A 21,328-nucleotide genomic window follows, 5' to 3' on the forward strand; every position below is an offset into this window, starting at 1 on the left:
AAAATTCTGTTGTTGTTGTTGTTGTTTTTTTTGTGGGGGACCTTGGACTCCTTTAAAAAGCAGCTCACTGGTTTTTGATAAATATGGTATCAAATTACCTATTCAGGTAAAGTTGGTTGAAAAATACCGTGACCAGCTGTATACCTGGAAACTTGTAAGCTGTTATTACAAATGTTCATCTTCTGTAGGAAACATTGGATTTGGAGTGTAAAGGAACAGACAGTGAAAGCATTTTAAACACAATAACACATTGTTCATGTTTTTTATATCAGGGAAGAATCAAAGTATGTGCTTCACTGAGTCTGTCTCAAGCTCAATCTGACATTATACAACAGTGTCTACAGACTGAGTGGTACCTCCTTTGTCCATTTATGTTGATGTGTGACATCAATGGAGTTATTCCTCAATGTATCTATAATAGTTAGACACAGGAAATACTAATAGTCATCAGTATTCATGTATTTGAAAGCTTATATTATACAACTTGAGTTTGTGAGAGTTCAATTGAATTCCCTTCCTGCTCTTTTTTATGTCTGTGTATAATTGAAGAAGAAACTGATCTGGCTTTAAGTTGTTTGCTCTGCGCTCTGTGTTTGTCTCTCAATCCGTTTCCCTCTGGCAGATTGAGCTCAAGTGCTCCTCCATCCTCTATTGCCATGGCAACGTTGGTGACTTCCAACAACACAGAGGTATGATTGGCATTAAGTGGCAACAGTTTTAATGCCAGTGTCTAATGTAGTGAAACCATTGGTTATAATGACTACTTAAAGAGGACAGAACTCCTCAGAGCACAGAGTTAGAGAAAGCAAGCATACTCATATGGGAGGGGGGGGCATCAGCCTGTGTGATGTATAGAACTATACTGAAACACAACGAACTTGACACAGCTTTAAACCATATCTGTTTTTGTACTATTAAAGTTTCTTCATTGCAATCCTTAACGTTTTTTATCCTGGTTCATACACTGATGGATGATACGTCTCCTACACCTATGGTGATAGGTGATCTGTCAGTTCGAAGGTACCTAGGAGATGGAGACAATGAATTGGCCCTTCTGCTTACCAAAGCAGACATTTAACTTAAGCTATCCATAAAAATAAAAAAAACATCTGCTTTTTTTATCGCACTACAAATTATCTGAAGCTAAAGTACATAAGAATAATGAATACCTGGATTGAAATCAGCTTAAACAATGACTTACTATCATGACTGCAGATTTGACAAAAGTGTATTCAACATGTATTTTAATTTAAAGTTTTATCCATGGCTCATCTGCTATCATATAGGAGGCAGGGTTTATGACCTATACTGCAGCAAGAATATGGGGGGAGCTCTAAATCTTTTGGCTTGACTTCCGGTGGTTTCATCCATCTTTCTATGCAGTCGAACATATTCTAGTTTTGTTTTTAAAAGTTCTGTATATATTTTTTTAATTGTGAGTATTGGATTGGAGTATAGGTTTATCTGTTCAGAAAGGGTCTCTGTCTCACCAGATTATGTCGATGGTTTTTATCCGATGTTCACAGCCCGATGATATTGTTCATTTAGTCTCTTTTCCTAGGTCCTTGCTCTTTATGCTGACTTTTCCACCACGCATGGCATGCTTGAACAACATCTGCTACTAACAATGTTAATGTAATGTTTTATAGCTTTGCTTTGGTGACATTCTGAAGAACACTTACTGTAATAACAGACCATTATTTAGAGCTGAGAAAAAGTTTTGCAATATTCTTCCTCTACTGCATGTGCAGCAGTGGGTGTAATCATTCCGTGGGTTATCAAATTTGAATGCATCGCTCACATTTCTCTTCTCTGTCTGAAGGAGGATACTGGCAAACAGTCTGCTTGTTGATCTCACTCCAGAGTGAGACATAAAAGTGTTTGTTCAGAGTTTAACTTTTGCACAGAGGTTTCTGATTGTTTTTAGTTCAAATCATGAGGTTATAGAGGATACATAAGGAAAAGTGTAAAGCTCACAGGGGTGAATGTTTATGTTTATATATAAAGAAAGGCTCTGCATCAAACAAAATGTTGAAATATGAAATACATTTCCACTTAAGGTAGTTTCAATAAAAATGACTCTTCAGCTGTTAAAAGTAACTTAAGATTAGGAATGACAGGCATGACAGAGCAGACTACTCTTGATTAATCAAAAATTACAAACAAGGATTTTTCAGTCTGCACTGGATGGCAGCTTGAAGACAGTTGTTTAACTGTCAAATGATGAATAAAGGAGAATTATCAACCTGAAGGACTTTACATGTACACATGTATGTTGCATAATATCCTTGTTGTGGTTTTAAGTTTGTTTTCAGAAAAATGTTTGTTAATCATGAACAGCAAAGTCATTGTTTCCTGATCCCATTGATGCTTTGATGGAGCTGTGATCAGATTTATGGCCATAAACCTGCTGTAGTTTACAAACTAAATACATGTTTTGAATAGCTCCCTACAATTTATAGCTGCTTTTATTTTAAGAAAGTTTTATGAAGTTTAGAAACTTCCCATGTGGAATAGGTGTTATAACTTCACATAATTATCCACCTACATATTATTATAAATCATTTGTGATATCAGTTATTGTGTCAAAATTAAATCTGTTGTGGCGCTGGGGGTACGCCCCACGTATGGAGGCTGTAGTCTTCCAAGCGAGCAGTCTGGGTTTGAATCTGGCCTGTGGCTCATTTCCTGAATATCGTTCCCCACTCTCTCTCTCCCTGATTTCCATCTCTATCCACTGTCCTGTCACTCCATCAAAGGCACAGAAAGCCAAAAAATAAATCTTAAAAAAAAAAAAATTAAATCTGTATAAATCAGACATACCTTCTTCCTCTGTTAACACTGATGTTACTGTAATACTGACGTTATTTCTGGATTCTGTGATGGAAAAACGAAGGCTCCCTCCAGTGGTTTCAGTCATTAACAACAACATAAATAAACGTGATAAGACATGGCTCGTGTCAACATCATTTTAGAGTCTTAACAACAGTGACAAAACAGTCAATGAAATATGAATGGTGACTGTTAATATTTACACGTATAATATTTTGAGTGAAGAGGTGCTTGTCATTTCTATGCGTCATAGCTTCCATTGCCCCTGAACAAAGCCCTGGCCTCAGTTGATACAAGGCTGCAGCTCTGTGGGGCCCTAAAGGGCTCCTTTAGAGGTGAGGCTCCAACCGTTTAATAGACCCTTTTTTCTTAAAAAATTAAGGTTTTTGTTTGTAGTTACTTATTGTCACCACCTGAGGCCGCTCAAGGCAGGGGAACATTTCATGTGTTCACAGCAGTTACCAACAGGCAAAGCGAGCCTGAATCATGATCTGAGCCACAAACATAAATTGACCTTACTGTGTGTGTTTTTACTGTTGTTTAAATGTACAGTTTATGAAAAGCATAGATGTTTTCTATGTCAAATATTTTGAGAAAGGCCACTCAGAATTCATAAAGCTCTGTAATTATAGTCGTTCATGTCAACATAAAACAGCATTTGCACTTTCTGTCGACCATGTAGAGCTTCTTTACTTAATAAAATATAATCAATATGCAGGTAACCATGTCTTACAATATCACTGTTCATTATTGAAAAGCTCCCTGAACTTGTAAAAGATGACAATACGTAATGGAAACACAAATTAGATTGATTGTTTGTTTGCTGGTTGGTTGGTTTTCTATTTATCCTGAAGCAAGTCACGCATTATTTGTTTCTAAGTATTAGTGTCTACAAAAGAACTAACATGGCAAGTTTAGCATTGTAACAGAGGGTGTGAGTTCTTGTGCGAAAATATGCCCAAAGTAGTACATTCATTTTAGAAATATGTAATATATAATTTACAAGCCCATCGTAGTTTGGACAGATGACTGTTCATTATGGGTCTGGTTTTCTGGAGGTTTCTGCTTCTAGAAAGAAGTTTTTCCTTGCCACTGTAACTTTGTTAAATATTGTTTATTGCTCATAATAGAATCATGTTGGGTCAAAGAGTAAGGTCTTTTACCTGCTTTTTGTAAACATTTGTTATCAATTGGTGCTAAACAAATGAAGATTCATTAATATTCACAAGAAGCTTAATATACTTACTCATTAGGAGGGAGTAACCTCTGACTCCTTGTATTGGTTTGTTTTAGCCTCAGTGTTTGTGATTTTATTCTGTTTTATTGAATTCGCTTTATTGTCATGATAGTTGACATGTTGCTTGAGGACAGTAACTATTGTGGAAATGTAAAGATAAGAATGAAATGAACACAAAAATGTAGGAAAATCTACTAATCTAACATTCAATGACATGTACATGTCTACTTTTCATTGATTTTATTTTGAAAAATAAATTTGTGTATGATGCAATATGCATACTGCAGCATACAGTACATGTACAGTAGTCTGATGTCCTACAGATAAACATCAGTTTTAATTTACATAAAAAACATTTCTTGTCAACATACGTCCCTTTAATGACTGAGCAGCCACTTACAAAAGTAAAGTCATCACATTTACCTCTTTGGAGTACAATGTAATAGTACATGAAGGAGTAACTCTTGGTATCATTAAGACAAAAAAATATTGCTTGAGTATTACCAAAACAATATGGACTATATCTCAGTGATGTCACACACTGGTTTCTTTGAAGCTGAACGATGGCAGATAGCTACAATGTGCAACCCTTCAGTCTACTCAACCGCACATTGACCAATGGCTTTTCCCAGCCTGACTCAAGTGGTGACTTGAAGAACTGCAGTTTTTTGCACCTCAACATTGGCTTAATTTTTTCGACTCTGAAGGTTTCTGCTTGTTTACCACCTATGATTGAGGAATTGGACTGTTGTGGTGTTAGCTGGTCAGAAGCTAAAGATGCATTGTCTTTGGGGGCAGCTGTGGCTCAGTGGTAGAGTCGGTTGTCAAAAATGGCGGAGTTTAATCCCAAGATCCTGCAGCTCCATGTCCTATGTGTCCACTTAACCCCAAGTTGTTCCTGCTGCTGTGTGGCAATGTGTATGAATGGATTAGTTAATACTGATGGACACTTTACATAGCCGGCTCTGCCATCAGGGTGTGAATGGGTGTGACCTGCGGTGAAAGTGCTTTGAGTAATCAGAAGACTAGAAAAGCGCTACACAAGCTCAAGTCTATTTGCTATTAAAAAGGAAGCATCTTGCACTTCCACTTTTTGTCTTTTTTTGAGTTCTCTCTTGTTGGTCTTCATGGTGTTGCTTGCGGTCTGATTCAAAGTGATAGACTCGTTGTTTTAAAATATTATAAAACAAAGCTTAGCTGCAATAAAAGCTCAAACCCTCACTAAAGAACAACTGCCAAACACATGACCAATGGTTGTGTAATGGTGGGAATGAATGTTGGTTTACTGGTTTCAGATTTATAGTACAATGGAAAAAATCTCTCCTTGATTTCAGATTTGGTAACAGTGATTCTCTTTTCTTTAACCGTTATTCATGAGTCCTTGAGTGAAATGAGAGACTTTCAGTAACATGAGACTGTCTCAGAAGATAAATCACAGCATATAACATGTTAAACAATAGCTCTGCATTTATGTAAACCCAAACTGAATGTATTTTTGTAATGTAAAAAAAAAGAATAGTCCTATGACACCTCCAATTGTCAGAGTTTATGAAACATTTTTAAAGTACTCTTTTAAGGCAAGCTGTGGTATCTGCCGTGTTATCTTCAGCCCTCATGTTAACATGATGTATGCTTTGTACATACTGTAGGGTTTATCTCGGGCTCTCTTCACACACATGATCTCTGCATTCACTCCACTTACACAACAACTCAGACATAATGTACAAGCAGTCTGTCATTCGTCTCTAACATATTTACAACACAGTAAAAAAAAGTAAAAAAAAGTTATGAGACGTGTATGTTTCATAAACATGTATATAGTGTAAATGGTATCAACAGAAAATGTATCATGCCGTTAAATTACGTCACAGTGTAGATGATTTTTAGACATGTAGTAACATTGTTGAGAACATGGCTTATTTTTCTTTTTGTACATAAACTATATACACACAGTTAGTCTCACTTTATCTTGTATCCTCCCTCACATGCAGAACATCCCTCATTCAAGAGTCCTCTCCTTTATTTCCCTCTGGTTTCTTCTTTCGTCATCATCCCCTCCTTCTTCTTCTCTGTGTCTCTGTTTCCAGTCTTCTATCATCATCTGTGTAACTTCCTGATGTCCTCCCCTTCTCATTATCACCGTGATCTGAGCAGAGGAGAAGACATAGAGCAGAGATTAGAAACAGTCTGTCTCTGCACCTTTATGAAGATCTCCAGCACATACAGTTCATGGAGAGTAAATGACACCAGAGGTAAACACGGTCTAATGTTGAAAAGTTCTCCTAGGAGTTTTTTTTACGTTCTATTGTCTTCCCAGGTTGCATCAGCTTCCTGGACTATTAGTTTGGCACAATTAAGGAAACATTAAAAAAAACATTGTCTGACCTACCTGGATGATTATTGTTGCCAAGGGAAGTCCAGTTTGCTTTGGTGGCCCAAAGTGATCATGGAGTTCCTGTTTCTGTTCCTGACAGCAGGTTCCACTGGTTCCAGATCAGGTCTGTAAAGAAGGGGAGACATTTATTACTGAGAGCTTTAAACATTATAAGTGATTTATCTATGAAACACTTCCTCAGTTTGCATCACTGTGAGAAAACATTAATTGTACTTTTTTCCCACAGTGTTGGAAAGTCTGCAGCGGGCAAGCGTGCATGTCTCATCAGGAGGGTGCTGTTCTTTCTAATGAATCCTGGACTGCAGCCATATCTCACCAGGCCTCATCTTAAATCCATGCAGGAATGATCCCACTCCTCCAGGCATACCTCAGGCCTGACCCCCCCCCCCCCCCCCCCCTCCCCTCCACCCGACTGGGTCTGTGCCAAGCCCTGATCAGGACAGAGAGAGAGGCTGAAGGCTCCTCCGCCTCCCCTCAGATTCCTACACAGCAGACCCTCTCAAAAGTTCACTTCACCCACATTCAGAGGCTCCTCTATCAAGCAAAAAAGGAACGAATGCTACTCATGCTTCCATCTGCCAGGAACCTGACACAGACTGCTTCTTACGGAAAAATTCACCAAAGCTGTCACTACTTTCCACACAGAAAAAAATAATTTCCCCCCTCATGCTTGCTTTTATTCACTGAAGTCAAATAACTTGCATTCCTTCTCTCTTTTTTTTAAGTTGAGTCCCACAAACAAGGGAAACAAGCAAAGCTCTTTTACAGGGGAGTTACTGTGGGGCCATTTTAAAGAAAGAATCAAGTTTGTGCTTTGTTAGAGAGCTTGGAAACATTTTACAACATTTTATTGTCCTTTCACGAATCCAGAGTGAAGTGAAAACCGGATTAAAGGATGATTTTATGCAAATGTTTTTGCAAATGTGTGTGTGTGTGTGTGTGTGTGTGTGTGTGTGTGTGTGTGTGTGTGTGTGTGTGTGTGTGTGTGTGTGTGTGTGTGTGCGTGCGTGCGTGCGTGTGTGTGGGTGGACATTTCAGGCTGTTGTGTCATGATGTTTTGACTGGGAAGCCTTTAAGAAGTGGGAAGAAAAACTGCAGTTTGATTGAGCACCAAATAAACAGTGACATTTATATTTTAAATACACAAAACTGGATCCAGAATGAGTGAAATTAACACTTTAAAGTCTAGTTTTCACATATGCACTCTGGAAAATATCTAGATAATTACAGGAGGACCGCTCCAGAGATTCTCCCGTCAACGCGGAAGTAGCGGCCGTAGCAACAGAGTCCGCTACACGACGTTATAATGAGAATATTTGCCTTTATATCAATGCTATGTGTAATCCAATGGAATGACAACATCCACAAAAGAGAGGAGAACAACAAACTGAGGAACAGAAAACATAATGCAGCCGTTTAATTATGTGCATGGAGATCGTAGTGGTCGCGTGCAGACACTTCAGGCAGTCACTGTATATAAACATCATTCTCTTTCTATTGGCTCGAGTTGAAATCTCTGGAGTATATGCTGCCGCATTCAGACATCAGCTCACTCTGACTTTCTGCGGATAAAACACTAGGGGTCTGGCCGGAGAAACTCCGGGTAAAGACCACATGAAAAATGTGGCTGTTTGCGCTCACACATTGCCTAAAGAACCTCAGGTAGCCTAATCTCCAGAGTTTTTCAGGAGATTTCCGTATGTGTGAAAAGGGTTTAGGTGAGTCTGCTGGCATGGTCAATGCTGTTATTTAATTATTTAACATGCCATAACAAGCCATACATTCAAATTCATACAACAAGTGTAGAAGCAGCCAAAAGACGCTTAACCCCCTAACCAAACAACACAAGTGTCCTCTACACCAGATGAAAAGCAATCCTCTTTTTTAATCAGTAAATTAAGATACATTTGTCATTTGAAAAAGCAAGGGTTACATGTTCAAGTGTGTCATCTTTTCCAAAATTATAATTGGTCATGTAGATTTGTTCCTAATGCAGTTCATATTCAATTCAATGATAATTGTGCAGTATTGATAATACAGGACATATTGTAGTCCTTGTGATTTCCTCACCTGTACAGCTGTGGACAGGACATCTTCAGTGAGGTGGAGGTCAGTCCCAGTCGGCTCTGGTTCCTCATCTTAGTCTTCCTCACCAAGTCTTTGACGCGGCCCCATGTGTAGTTTTCACTCAGCTGAACAGAAGGACACACAAGAACATCGAATCATTACTAATTCACATCATGCTGTGACAAGCAACAACAAAAGCTAAAGCTGTAAAGTACCAAAGGATTAAACATGTATTGATCTTCATTAACCAGAAAGTGAAATGTTATTTTTTATACCTTATGTGATCGATGTGAATTAGACAACTGCAACGTTTGTCCGCACTTCATTATCTTTGCATTTCTGTGCTTTCCTGAGGTAGATGCAACACTCCAGGTTAAGAACAAAAATGTTCCCCTTCTTAATTTCATAGCTTTTCCAACAACTTTTATACACAATTGTTTACTTGAAGGTCAAGGTCTTGCTTTGTCAGAGTCCCACTGCTCTAAAGTCAGATAATTTCTATCTGACTTGTCAAACTCAGTATGTCAAAAGTATCCTATTCAGTATCCTTCCATTAAAGCTGTTCATTTATGAGGACCGTGAGAAGAAGTTCTAGCTAAAGACAAATCCAGAAAGTGAAAATTGAGTTTGAATTAATCCGACACCTTTTGAAAAATCAGTCATGTATGACTCACAGCTAATAACAGGAATCTGTTAAGAGAAGGAATATCCTTCCAACTAAAGTAAATACTTTCAGTTCACTCCTCCAGGCACCAAAAATCACCATGTTGATGTTTCATCAGTGAGAGTTCTGTTTAACTGGTGTTAGGATGCTGACGTTGGAAAACCTGAAGTGATTCACAGCATGTAGGTGGGGAGTCACCCAGGGGTCACTCTGCAGGCACCCCATTTTATTGTGATTAAGTTTCCTTAATGAAGCTTCCAATGGCTTCATCAATCAGTACTAAAATATATTTTCTTCAAAAAAAAATAATTAAATATTGCAAATGCTGTTTGTCCAATTCCATCAGAAACTCTAATAAAAACAATAACAGTAAGATACAAACTTGCAATCATATAGGAACACTGTCAAACTGTATTTGTTAAGTGTCCTCTTCATTTGCAGAACTTTGAGTTGTTTGATTATTTTGAGAACGCTCTTTGTTAAACAAAAGGGACACACTGCTGTGTATGATTCCCGTAGTAGACCTGCAACACGTGTGGGTTACCCACCCTGCGATGGGGGATGGACAGGCCCTCGGTGCTGTCTCTGAAGCGGACCTCCCCCTCAGTGTAGCTCCTTCGGTTCAGGCTTCTCCTCCACAGCGGCACTGGGGTCAAATCCTCACTGCTCGTGTCTGGAACACAAATCACAAACAACAAGCTGTTACTGTGTGTGAGTGGGAGAGTTGGCTTATAAGCAGGAATGTAATCAGCATTTGCACTTTTCTGTAAAGGAAACTTGAGCACACAATATTTTTTTTTTTCAACATACATTTTTTTAATTTTTTATAATCAGTTTGTTTGAATAATTTTTTGATGGATGGGTTGATACTGGGGCCAATGTGATATATTTGATAGAGGATTTTACATTATTGTTGATGATTAGAGTACAAAAAACTGAAGTTGAACACCAGATTTATCATCCCGTTGTCCTGTTGTGTCTCGACTCTGCTCCTAGATAAGGTCGTAGTTTGGCCCATATCTGCTAAATGCTATACTGTACTGCTACTAATTAGCGCTGAGCAGGTAATATACAGTGAATTTGTCAGATCCTTTTAAACTGAAAACAGCTGTATGGTATCAATCGGTGAGGCCTAAACTGGGCTCCTAAAAGACTCAGTCTATAAGTACCACTTCAAAGCCTGGCATGCACTGTAAATGGTCATCCAGACTCACAACACATGTCAGAATGATGTATTCATCTCAGCTTTGTTTAAAGCTTTTTTGCTACACATTAACTACAGTGCCTCGCCTTAGTATTCAAGTCTCCTGATTGTTTCCAAATGTTTCAACATTTTAAATTGAAATGGATTTTATTGGGGTTGTGTGCACCAAAACAAAATTCTCATTAATTCCGTTGATTGTGTGTTTGGTGTGTAGTCCGGTGTGGGGAAGGCTGAGTACACAGCTCTCAAAATAATACACAAATAAAACATGAAAAGCTTTGAGTGCTTTGCTGTGAAAACTCATACAAAGATTACAAAGAGCAGGTGCAAACAACAGCCTACAGGGCAACTTGTGCATCAAACCGATGTTGGCTTTTTGGACTGATCTTGTTTTGCTAATCCAATGAAAAAAAGCACAGGTCAGTAATTGAATTCCAGGTTCCACAGTAAAAAATGTTTAAAGACCAAGGGGGTAAAGGCTTATGCAAGGCTCTGTTTATATTTAGTTTGTGATGTGAGGTGTTTGTTGGCATGCTGGAGGCCTCTGCTTGCATGTTGCGAGGGGAGCGATGACTGTTATGACAAATGGTGATGGAAATCAGCACAGGCCTGTTTTTTTAGCCTCTGTTCATCCCACTCCCCACTTTTCCAAACACCATGTAAACACATCTCCTTTCATCACATGGGCTCAGAGTTTCTACTGATCATTACACCCTGAGCTAAAAAGAAAACAACAACACCGAACTGCAGCAACAGATGTGTTATCCTGTTTTTGTTTGTGAACATAAAAGAAAGACAACACTAAAGGGGGTGATTCTGTGTGAACGCTGCATCGGTGAATGAACAACCAAAAATCCAACAACAACATGAGTCGAAGCCCTGTGCCATAGTGCTTTAATGAAGTTCTGCTGTCATTATAACTTACACATTGCACGTGCAACCGTTGTAATATTGGCGTCCAATCGTGTGGCTGCACATCACATTATGGCATTGCAGAAAGGTGAACACACACAGGAGCTTCACATACACACACACTTAGACATAAAGCACAGCGCTGATATGCCCTGCCGTCTCCACATCACCACCGTCTTCTCCCCATTACGCCTCTGATACTACCTCCTATGGCAATTCACAGCCAGATGAGCTTTTCCCCACCGTTCAGCCTCCATGTGTTTCACAGTGCAGGCTAAGGACGTTACAAGTGGCATTCGTATGCCATCTTGAACAGTCAGTGATTAAGAGCCATACATTTCACCCACTTTTAAGGCTGTCAACTCTGGAACAAGATTATTCTCAGGTATAAAATCTTCCTGAAAAAGGATTGAGTGCTACAATAGCTAAAAAAGCGTCTTGTATTTTAAAGTAATCGCTCTTATTGGTTTATATAATTTGTTTATTGATGTATTATGGTATATGTATTTAAATTTTTCTACATATTTGTAGTGTTACGTAGTTTTATGATGCTGAATGCTAGATATAAAGTTTACCTCTACATGTAAAGGCCAAAGTTAGGACAAGAGAACTAGCAAAAGCTATAAACTCTCTGTGCATCACCTTTGTTTCATGCTTTGCTTTTGAACCAAATGAAATGGCATCATCCCTATTAAATAAAACAAATTAAAATGTTCAACTGTCTCTGATAAATGAGTTCCTCACTTTAATCCATCATTCTTCTAATATTTCATAACAAAGCTCAGCAATAGAACATTTAACCTTGGCTGAGGGAGAGCTGTCCCCTCCTCTTCACTGCACCTAATCCGGGCCCCACGTTTCTCTCCTGACTTCTCAACCCCTTCTCCAGATCCCGTTTCCTGCCCATCTGAGGAAGAACCGAGGCATTCCTGAGTCCACGGGACATTTTGTGTTCCCGTCATGAGAAGGATGCCAGGAATTCTGCTCGAGTCTCCCACTCGAGTTATAATTTCATCTTCTAACCCCGCGGGATCACCGAGCCGTCGGCCAACATCACCTCCTCAAGCAACATGAGCCCCTCGGAAAACAACACAGTAATGATAACCTCCGGGAGATGACTGTGTTCCCGTATGACAAACATCACCTGGAGCTCGTGTCTGATGACAGGGTAAACACCCACGTGGAAAACGTTGGGGTAGCTTCAGGGTCAGGTTGTGAAACATGAAGCGTTTTAATAACATATCCTTTTCCAGAAGGTATCAGACAAACACTGAAATTAAAAACTTTAATTCATGGTTGGGCCTGTCTGTGTTTGTTGACACATCCCTCTGGAGCAGGTTATTAAGTGCTGATCTTTCTCGTAATTAAAGCCTGGGGGTTAATTAGGGCTGGTTTCAGTTACTTCCAGGGCTCTCAGCTTGACTCACACTTACAGGAAAAAATGTCTCTGAGATATTTAGTATATTTCTGTAGGGCTCCGAATACTAAATAGTGAATCTGAAGCCTAGAAATCAAATTCAGGTCCATCTAAACTGCCCATTCGTTCTTCATCCCTGCAGGTCAATCCATTGCTGGTTTAGTTTGTTCCTGCTCCACACTGAACCATCAACCGTTATCATCTCGACCACTAAACACTGCATTTACCAGGGCAATTAGTGGGCAGCACCGTTCAAAAAAAGCTTGATGACTGAATGCACAAACTGACAATTTAGTCAGACTGTCTAAACATCCTTTTGTAGACGTAAAACTGAAAGTTAGCAAGAGAGTTTTTCAAGCATTTGTTTCTCAAGTTCTGTACTCAAAGAAAATAGACTTTTAAAGGATATATGAACACTCAAAGGACAAAGGAAAATCTGTTTTGTCACCCAGAGGTTATTATTGTGTTAAAGTCTTGGCCATCAAGTCACAAGTTTGTTCAATCACACTTTGAAATGCATTGGCATTTTTCAGTTCCTTTTCTGTTGAAACTCTCTCATTGTCAACTTAAAAATGGAAAATAGCATTTAGAGTTACCTTTACTGGCGTAAATACATGGACGCCGGGTGACCTCTGGGATGGTGGACAGGTCGGAGAGGGTCCCACTGGGTGATAAACACTCACTTCTTGGGTGTCTCCTCTGAACCTCCTGGAAGGCCAGGCTGGCTGCTCCACAGCTGCAGTGCTGCTGGAAAAAGTCCTGCAGAGACGGCCGGGAGAGGAGAAGACACAATCAGCATGATAATACGTCGGTTTTTTTATTGAGTATTTCAATAGGATTTCTTAAGTGGTTTGCATTAGAAGTTGATCTTTATTATTTCAAGAGCTTATTCTGTTTATTATGTCTTTTGGTAGAAGAGTTATCATAGTGGATATTGAATTTGGTTCAGCTGAGACATATACATGAGATCGATGTGTGTAGATAACTCAATATGAAAACAGACAGCGAGTCTCGCTTCAACCTTACGTCAGAACTAGAAAAGATACAACAAACTCTAACATCACATCTAGTTGTTGCACCAACTGAACACTCATAAAGGAGTGTGATGGGTTTTTTTTAGCCATACAAAGACATTTTAATATTATGAAATCATGTAAAAAACATACCTGACGCATGTTACTTTGCCTTTGCTCATAAGCAAACCATGCACAATGCTTTCATTTGACCATGCACAGGACACCAGTGATATTATTCAATATGACGTATGTAGCATGACTTCATACTGTATATTATCTTTTGTGATTTTTGTACCCGAGTACAGAAAAGCACAATTCAAACACTTGAGTCATCCGAGTGCATAAGTCAAGCTGGGGTTCACATCCCTCCTCACTTCTATGACTGAACTACAGTATGACAGATTTGTTTTTACATGATCTCTTTTCCTGCACTGCAGTTAAGTGTCTCCTTCTCTGGGGGAAAAGTTCACATGGGCCCCTATAACAACATATCAGAGTGCAAGTCAACATACACATACGTTTCCTTCCTGTTTTCAATAGAAATGCACCCCTCTTTCAGCCATATTTACATTTTTATATAATAGCTGGTTATTTGTATTCTAAGAGCGTTACAGTTCTTTGTGTTTACTCGTGGAAATGGTTTTAAAGGTGGATGGCCTGTTGGACAAGTTAGACGGCTCCTCATCAAATTAATAAAAACAGTTTACCCCTGTTAAGAGGATGACATTGGTTAGGAGAAAAAACCCTCTGAATCACGAGTTACAACAATAGAATATAGGACAAATTTGATCTCTAAATGTTAAGTTAATGATTATCTCCTGGGTCAAGAGTGATTTCTAATAATACATGAAAATGTTTTGGTCTAAATTCTTTGACTTTGCCTTTTCATAAATACACAGCATTATTGATGGAAAATCTCTGTCCACCATTTTGTTAAAACCAGAACAGAAAAGAGGCTGTACTTATATCTTGCTTTTCTATTCTTTTAGCCACACAAAGAATTTTACTACATGTCAGATTGACCAATTCATGTCAACTTATTGTGTCACTACACTGTGGCTCAGTGGATGAGTTGGTCGTTTCTCAACTGGAAGGTCGGGGGTTCGATACCAAGCTGCTGAAGTTCCTTGGACAAGACACTTAACCCTTAGTTGCTCCTGCTGCTTGGTGGGCGGAGCATGTATGTGAATGGATTAGTTAATACTGATGGACACATTACATTTTCCATTCTCTAGAATGGATCAATATTATTACCTTATTGAGTTTTGTTTAAAGGTTTTTTATAAACATTTTGAGAACCTTTGTAGGGGGTACAAAAATAAGCACCTAACAAGATATACCAATTAATGATTTGACAAAGGTTCCCATTGGTCCTAAGAAATTGTAGGAAACGTTTTGCATTTAGTGAACATATAATTATGAATAGCATCAAAACAGGAACAAAGCTTTCCCAAATGGAAATTGAAAGCCGACAAAAAGTTTCCTTTTGGGCAGCATGTGTCCGCAACCATCTGGGCTAGGCAGCCTATTTGAGAAAAAAAAACAGGAAATATGGGGTCAAACTTTGGAAAACCTGCTTGGAGAGTGGCTTTGCCCCTGGTCTGTAGCTATTTTAAAGGACACGTTAGTGTCTCCTCTATAGATCCCTCAATTTAAACAGGAATGAATGAAATAAATGTAAAAAATGTTTGGCTCTTGAAAATAAAAGGAGGTCTCGCTGACCTGTACTTCAATCCCAAAGGGGGGTAGGGAAACTTTCTAGGCTCAAACTCAATGTATTATATCTCCAGTATTAAAATGATGGTGGTTACACCCCCCACTCCCACCCATACTGTAACATCACATTTAAACAGTAGGAAATGTGGGGCTGAAATAATGGAAAAACCTCTTTAATATATGAGGTTAATTTAACAACTGAATTCCAAATTCAAAGCAGAGCTTTTGTATTGAACCACAATATCTTTAACATGTGTACCCATTAAAGAGGCCATTGTGTGAAGCTGATACTAATATATTCACATCTTAAAATGCAGGTGGGTGTTACCTCCCTATCTGTGTGGTAAGCACTCACACAGCAGTTTATCACATCTTTAGGGATTGAAAAGGGCCACCCATGGGGAACCAATGACCCTTAACCCATCATCAAAGGATAAGGCTGTTGGAGGTATTACAAAGTTAGTCAAGGAGAAAAAAACGCCAAGGAATGTTGCTTCCATTACTTCCTGTTCATGAATAACTGAAGATACTGAAGAGGCGATAATGAGGGAATCCAACGTTTGTTATGCAAGAGACTGCATGTACTTCAAAACTGTGTTCTGGATTTAGTGTGGGCTATTGAAAGGCTCTCTGACAAAACTACATCATCTAAATGGTCTACTTACTGAACAGAAGGAGAACTGCTTTTTGTTTGATGACTACCTGCCTTCTTTATATCAAGTGCAGAACAGTGCACCATGCTGTCACGCATACTTAGAGCTGTCAGTAATGGTCCATAAGAGACCTAAGACAATGTTCACTCAGGTCTGAAGACTTGTATTTGCTATAGAGAGCCAAACAGCAGGGAGTCAGTCAATAAGTTTTGGGTTAGCAGCTGGTGTGGTCCATCTCTTAAGAGCGAGTATTCACTTTCTGTCGGGATGTAGATGTAAAAAACAAAAAACAAATTGAAGATTTATAAACTTCAAACGAGTGGTTATACACGCTGAAAACATGACAATGAGTCTTTCTCTCTTCTCCCTCTCTCAGTTACCCTCTTTGCTTGGATGCTTAGGGAGCTTTGAAGTCAGAGTCTCCTGCTGACTTCAGCCGTTGCTACAATAGAAGTTCCAGTGTCCGAGCCAAAACTGACTGCACAAGTGTCAGTCAGCGATGTCGGATTCCCATCTTTAGATGTTTTGCCAAGAGCTCTACCAAGGAGGCAACATTCCTCTTGTTCAAAGAACAGTGGCCCAAAGCTGTCACTGTGGTGTTGGAGAAGTGGTGATAATACCGATGCAAAAGCTTTGAGAAGCTGGTATAAAAATCCTGATACGGAAGAAGGAATTGTGGGGTTTTGTTTCAACTTGAAAAAAAGATTGAATTGGTTCCCTTTCTTTTCTGATTGCAGCAGTTGTGTGAAACTGTAAGCAAGCTATGGATATGCTGAATACGCCTGTGGAGGGCTACTGCATGGAGAACATCACACTATTTTGACAAACATGGTTGGTTTTAAGACTTTATCTCTCTGTTATCGCACCGTCTTGTGCGTGTAACACTTGTAGAGTCGAGGCTATTCAGCCTGTGGCTTAATAATGTAAGCAACAAGGGAATGCCAACAAAAGGTTCCTGTTATTTCACCACCTGCTGAGCCATCAGCTGCTCCAACACTCTTAGGGGGAATTTACCAAGAAAGCTTTACCTCCTCCTGCATCAAATTGTGCATCAATTGCGGCAGCTTTCTCCTCTGTCTCAAGGTCAGATTCACAAAGCAGACTGCGTTTATATTCAAGTGCAAACGAGCCCGTAAGGATTTCTGCTCTGTGAAGTTTGCGCCTATATTGTGTCTGTTGTAAAGATGAGCTGCCTGTCTGAACCTGTTTCACCCAGACTACATATAGCTGTTATTTGTGAATTTGGATTTTTTTTGCAATGAGGCTCTTATGCATTGCAAGAGGCAAATTTTGCCACAAATACTAAAAGGCACCTTTAAATAAGTACCAAAAACACTGGCACACTGAGATGGTGCTCGGAGGCACATTTACAGTAGGGGACTATTTAACTCTTGGCCTCTGTTTTCTGTTGAAGTACAGAGTGTCCTTTTGTCTCATTTGCACAAGCTTAAAAAAAGCTGCACAGTCCTTTTGTCAATCAGGTCCTAAGTGCTATATGTCTTCTTATATTATAAAAGATGCTGCGTTAAGGCTGATTTAATTTGGCCAAGTATGTCCAAAAGTAGGCTATGTGTCTTCCAAATATGGAAATACAACTTGGTTACAAACAGCCTGAAAACACACTGTAAAAGAAAAAACAGTGGCACACCTCTTTGGTCTTTGTCATTCTGCTGTCCTTCTGCAAGCAGCAGACCTGCCTCTGTAGCCGTAGGTTGGTCTCCTGCAGCTGGCCAATCTTCTCCAGGAGTTGGCAAATGTGCTCCAGGTAACCCAGGCCTGATCCCAGAGGGTTTGAACTCACCTGCTGTGACTGGACAAACAGAAAGTGTGAAGGTTAGTTAAGATACCAGCAGTGATCCTGGGGAAAAATTGATAGTTTTTGCACAAGGAAGGATAGTAATACATGTTTATTGGCAATGAGTATCACATTATAGAATGCTCTACTGTGGGCATTATTATTTTATACACAAGAAAACAAACTGAAAGCTACATTAATGAAAGCATTTCTTTAGACAATTACAAACTCTATCAGTACTGGTACTGAAGCCCCAAAAAGTCTCATCAAGATTGTGCCCTCTTTACATTGTTCAACTGGACTGCCGCTCATGGCAGCTCTTCATTCAGATAGAGTGCTTGTTAATTTGTTCCATATTTGTCCTGCTGTTAATGTGCTTGTCTTCTTGTTCTTTTGGTTTATTGGTGGATTGCAGAGAACTTTAAGGTGCATACTACCACCTTTTGAACTAGAGTGTGTAACATCATGTAATTGACCTAAACTATTCAATTCTGCCTGCCAGCCCTGTGTCACTGATTGTAAAAAAAACCCTCCTGACCCTCTTCTTCTCCTTCAGTTCCAAATACTCCGACAAGGTTCCACTCCAACCAGGTGGTGGAAAGTTTGATTCCTACTGTGCCTGGGAAAAAGAGTAGTAACAGGTTTCCCAGAGCACTTTCACAAGTGATCCACATAAGCTGCACTCATAAAAGCATTCCACTGTTGCTGGCTGCCTGCTCTCAATACATTTGTGTTAACATCATCCAACAGGGATGAAGAACAGAACGTAATAAGTTAGTGCTCTTCATCATTGCATACATACTAAAGACAGTAAGTCTTTTTGACTAATTGTCAGATGTCTTATTTTCCACATTACCAGGGTAGAAATGTTATAAACAAAAGCCAAAACATATTTAAGCTACTCTAGCATCATAAAGAGGGATTTGAACATCAACTTTATAACTACAGTATGGACTCAGGTAGAGTTTAAATCTTAATGAGGGATTTACAGAACTTCAGTCACTTGTGTTTAAGTTGATACATGCTTTACTGCATCACCATAGAAGGATGAAAAGGCTGAATTTGTGTTGGGTTTACATGTCTGCTGGCCCTGGAGGTGCAGATGTTCACGTTCGTCAGCAACATGAAAAAAGGAAATTTTGAGCAAATATTTATCCTTTTATCAACATTCCTAAAAGTGTCCCAACAAAAGCAGGATGTGAGCTCAGGTTGGGGTTTCCTCCCCTCTTTCCCAGGCTGCTGACTCTGAAACTCCATTCAGACAACTGGGGGCTCTGGTGGAAACACTGGCAAAACAATGGGCCAGAAGCCATAACAGGCTGGGGGACTGACATCACTCATTTCCTCTGATGGACGAACCTGAATGGCTCTTGACAATGAACCTGTTAGATTATGTTAAAATGCAGTCCTATATATTTTGTCAGATTTACAACCAAAAACTTTCCAAACATTGAGGCAAGAAATGTAGTTGTTTGCTCGTTTGGAGAAGTTAAAGAGATACTGTACTTCAAAAGCTATACCCAAGCACACAAGTGCATTTTTTTTTTTAAATCAGACAAATCTTTCTGGATTAAAGGTTAACATTATATGTAGCAGGTTGATTTTCTAATCTGTGAACTGCTCAGACCCTCCACTACATTCATACGGCAGATCTCTTGCAGATTCCCGGTGGCTAATTAAGATAAGGAAGGGTATTCCTTCCAGGAGATGACCCTCACTTCCTCAGTCGTAGTCCTTGATGAGGGGGGAGGGTCTGTAATCAGGGGCTGTTCTGGCTTTTGACAGTAACATTAGCAGAGCTGGTGCTGATCTTATCCATGGCCACACAAAGACCACTGAGTGATCCACTGTCGGGAAGAGAGTGGGACTCAGGAATGCCCCCTTTGCGTGCACAAACCCATTTTAAAATGGGCAAACTCACACAAACAAACACGCGCACCCTAGTTGCACTTCCTCTGAGTTTCCTCTAATCCCATGACTCAAGGGGCAATAATGTCACACGTGAGAACTGAGCGGTGTGAAAAGTATGTGAAACATAGATATAAAGCAAGTTTAGAAAAGCTAGGAACTTTACATTGTGTGCTTGTATTGGCATGAAACATTGGGTCCAGTATTGCCTGAGGTGAACATTGATGGTTTATGTCAGATCAGGAATCCAATATGTTCCACTATTCTAAGGGTTTAAGATAAATAGAGCCTTTTAAGTGCACTAGCCAAGAGTAACTTCAATGATACGTTTTACAATTTAAGGGTAATTTATATGCTGCAGCTAAAGGATGTCTGAAGCCTAAATATTCAAATTGAAACACTGAAAGAAAATGTTTTTGACTTTGTTTGAGTAGAAACTGCTTGTCTGGATTCAGAGGTACTCCAGGGTGCAGTTGTGTTTTGGTCTTAATGCAACCTTCTGCTATAATAACAATAGCAGCTTGCTAATTATTCACTGTGATGCTCAGGTTATGGAGACAGCAGGCTGTGAATCTTTCACTAGCCATGACCTCCAGCTACTGTTTGGGTAACTCAAGACTATCCAAAGCTAGATAGGGTATATGGTTTGACAGAAACTACTCGTTTAACTCTGGGTCTTGCTCAAAAAGGATTTTAAAAGAATGTGAATATCATCGATGGTTGCGAGGACCAACCTACTTCTTGGATTTTGAGAATTCTGGGCACTATGAATTTTTTCATAAATTTTTTCAAGATTCCCTTTTTATCAATTTCCCATTGATTGACATTAAGAGAATGATAAGACTTTAGACATAAGGTCACGGTGGAAAAGTGAGGTCTTCTCTTCTTTTCACTTATATATCTTTCCATTATCTATGCTGTATCAAAAAGATGTCCTGAACATGACCGTGTTGGAAAGGAATGAACCACCAGATGTGTGTGGAGCATCCAGATAGGGAGGGAAGTACACGCAGATCACGTACAGGGCTTCTCTCAGCCAGACACCAGACTCCTCGGCACACACAGATCGTGTTTCTGCCTCACTTCTCTGCAGTATATCTTTCAAAGTACTCAGGATGGAGCTGGAAGACTCTGTGTGCTGGAGATGTTCTGTTCAGTGTTAGTTTTGGCACCTGATCCTGATTTTATTTCGGTCTGTGAAAACGTATGAAAATCTATTCAAGTTTGGTCTCATTTGACTTGCTTTATAGTTCATAGCTTGGTACAGTATTAACAAAGAAGTATAAAAGCTATTAGATGTTGTCAGGGAAATATTTGGATATTATTTCTATCTCTTTTTCACATTCTGAAGCTGTAACCATCCTTTAGTTGTACTGTTTAATTGGTTGTATGTGTTGTGCTCATCTATTATGAGGTCAGCAGAAAATGTACTCTTTATCTTTTGATGGAGATTTTGGACATGTATAAAATCACCATCAAATGTTGTGTGGGTATTTGATGGTTATAAATGGT

At 39.3% G+C, this 21,328-nt stretch overlaps 1 protein-coding gene across 1 annotated transcript in view; it reads right to left on the reverse strand.

The window, feature by feature from the left end:
• Window positions 1-4,294: 4,294 nt before the first annotated feature.
• The window catches only part of si:ch211-250c4.3 (uncharacterized protein LOC100535981 homolog), a 32,872-nt gene continuing 15,838 nt past the window's right edge, over window positions 4,295-21,328 (reverse strand). Inside the window, exons 3-8 of the mRNA XM_020626734.3 lie at window positions 17,762-17,923; window positions 13,325-13,487; window positions 9,744-9,868; window positions 8,535-8,656; window positions 6,459-6,569; window positions 4,295-6,215 (exon numbers count right to left, since the gene is read on the reverse strand). Coding sequence (XP_020482390.2) covers window positions 6,467-6,569; window positions 8,535-8,656; window positions 9,744-9,868; window positions 13,325-13,487; window positions 17,762-17,923 — 675 coding nt within the window. The 3' untranslated portion in view covers window positions 4,295-6,215; window positions 6,459-6,466. The remainder of the gene's footprint in view (window positions 6,216-6,458; window positions 6,570-8,534; window positions 8,657-9,743; window positions 9,869-13,324; window positions 13,488-17,761; window positions 17,924-21,328) is intronic.

The sequence above is a fragment of the Labrus bergylta genome, chromosome 10, assembly GCF_963930695.1.
Source record: "Labrus bergylta chromosome 10, fLabBer1.1, whole genome shotgun sequence".
NCBI lineage: Eukaryota > Metazoa > Chordata > Actinopteri > Labriformes > Labridae > Labrus > Labrus bergylta.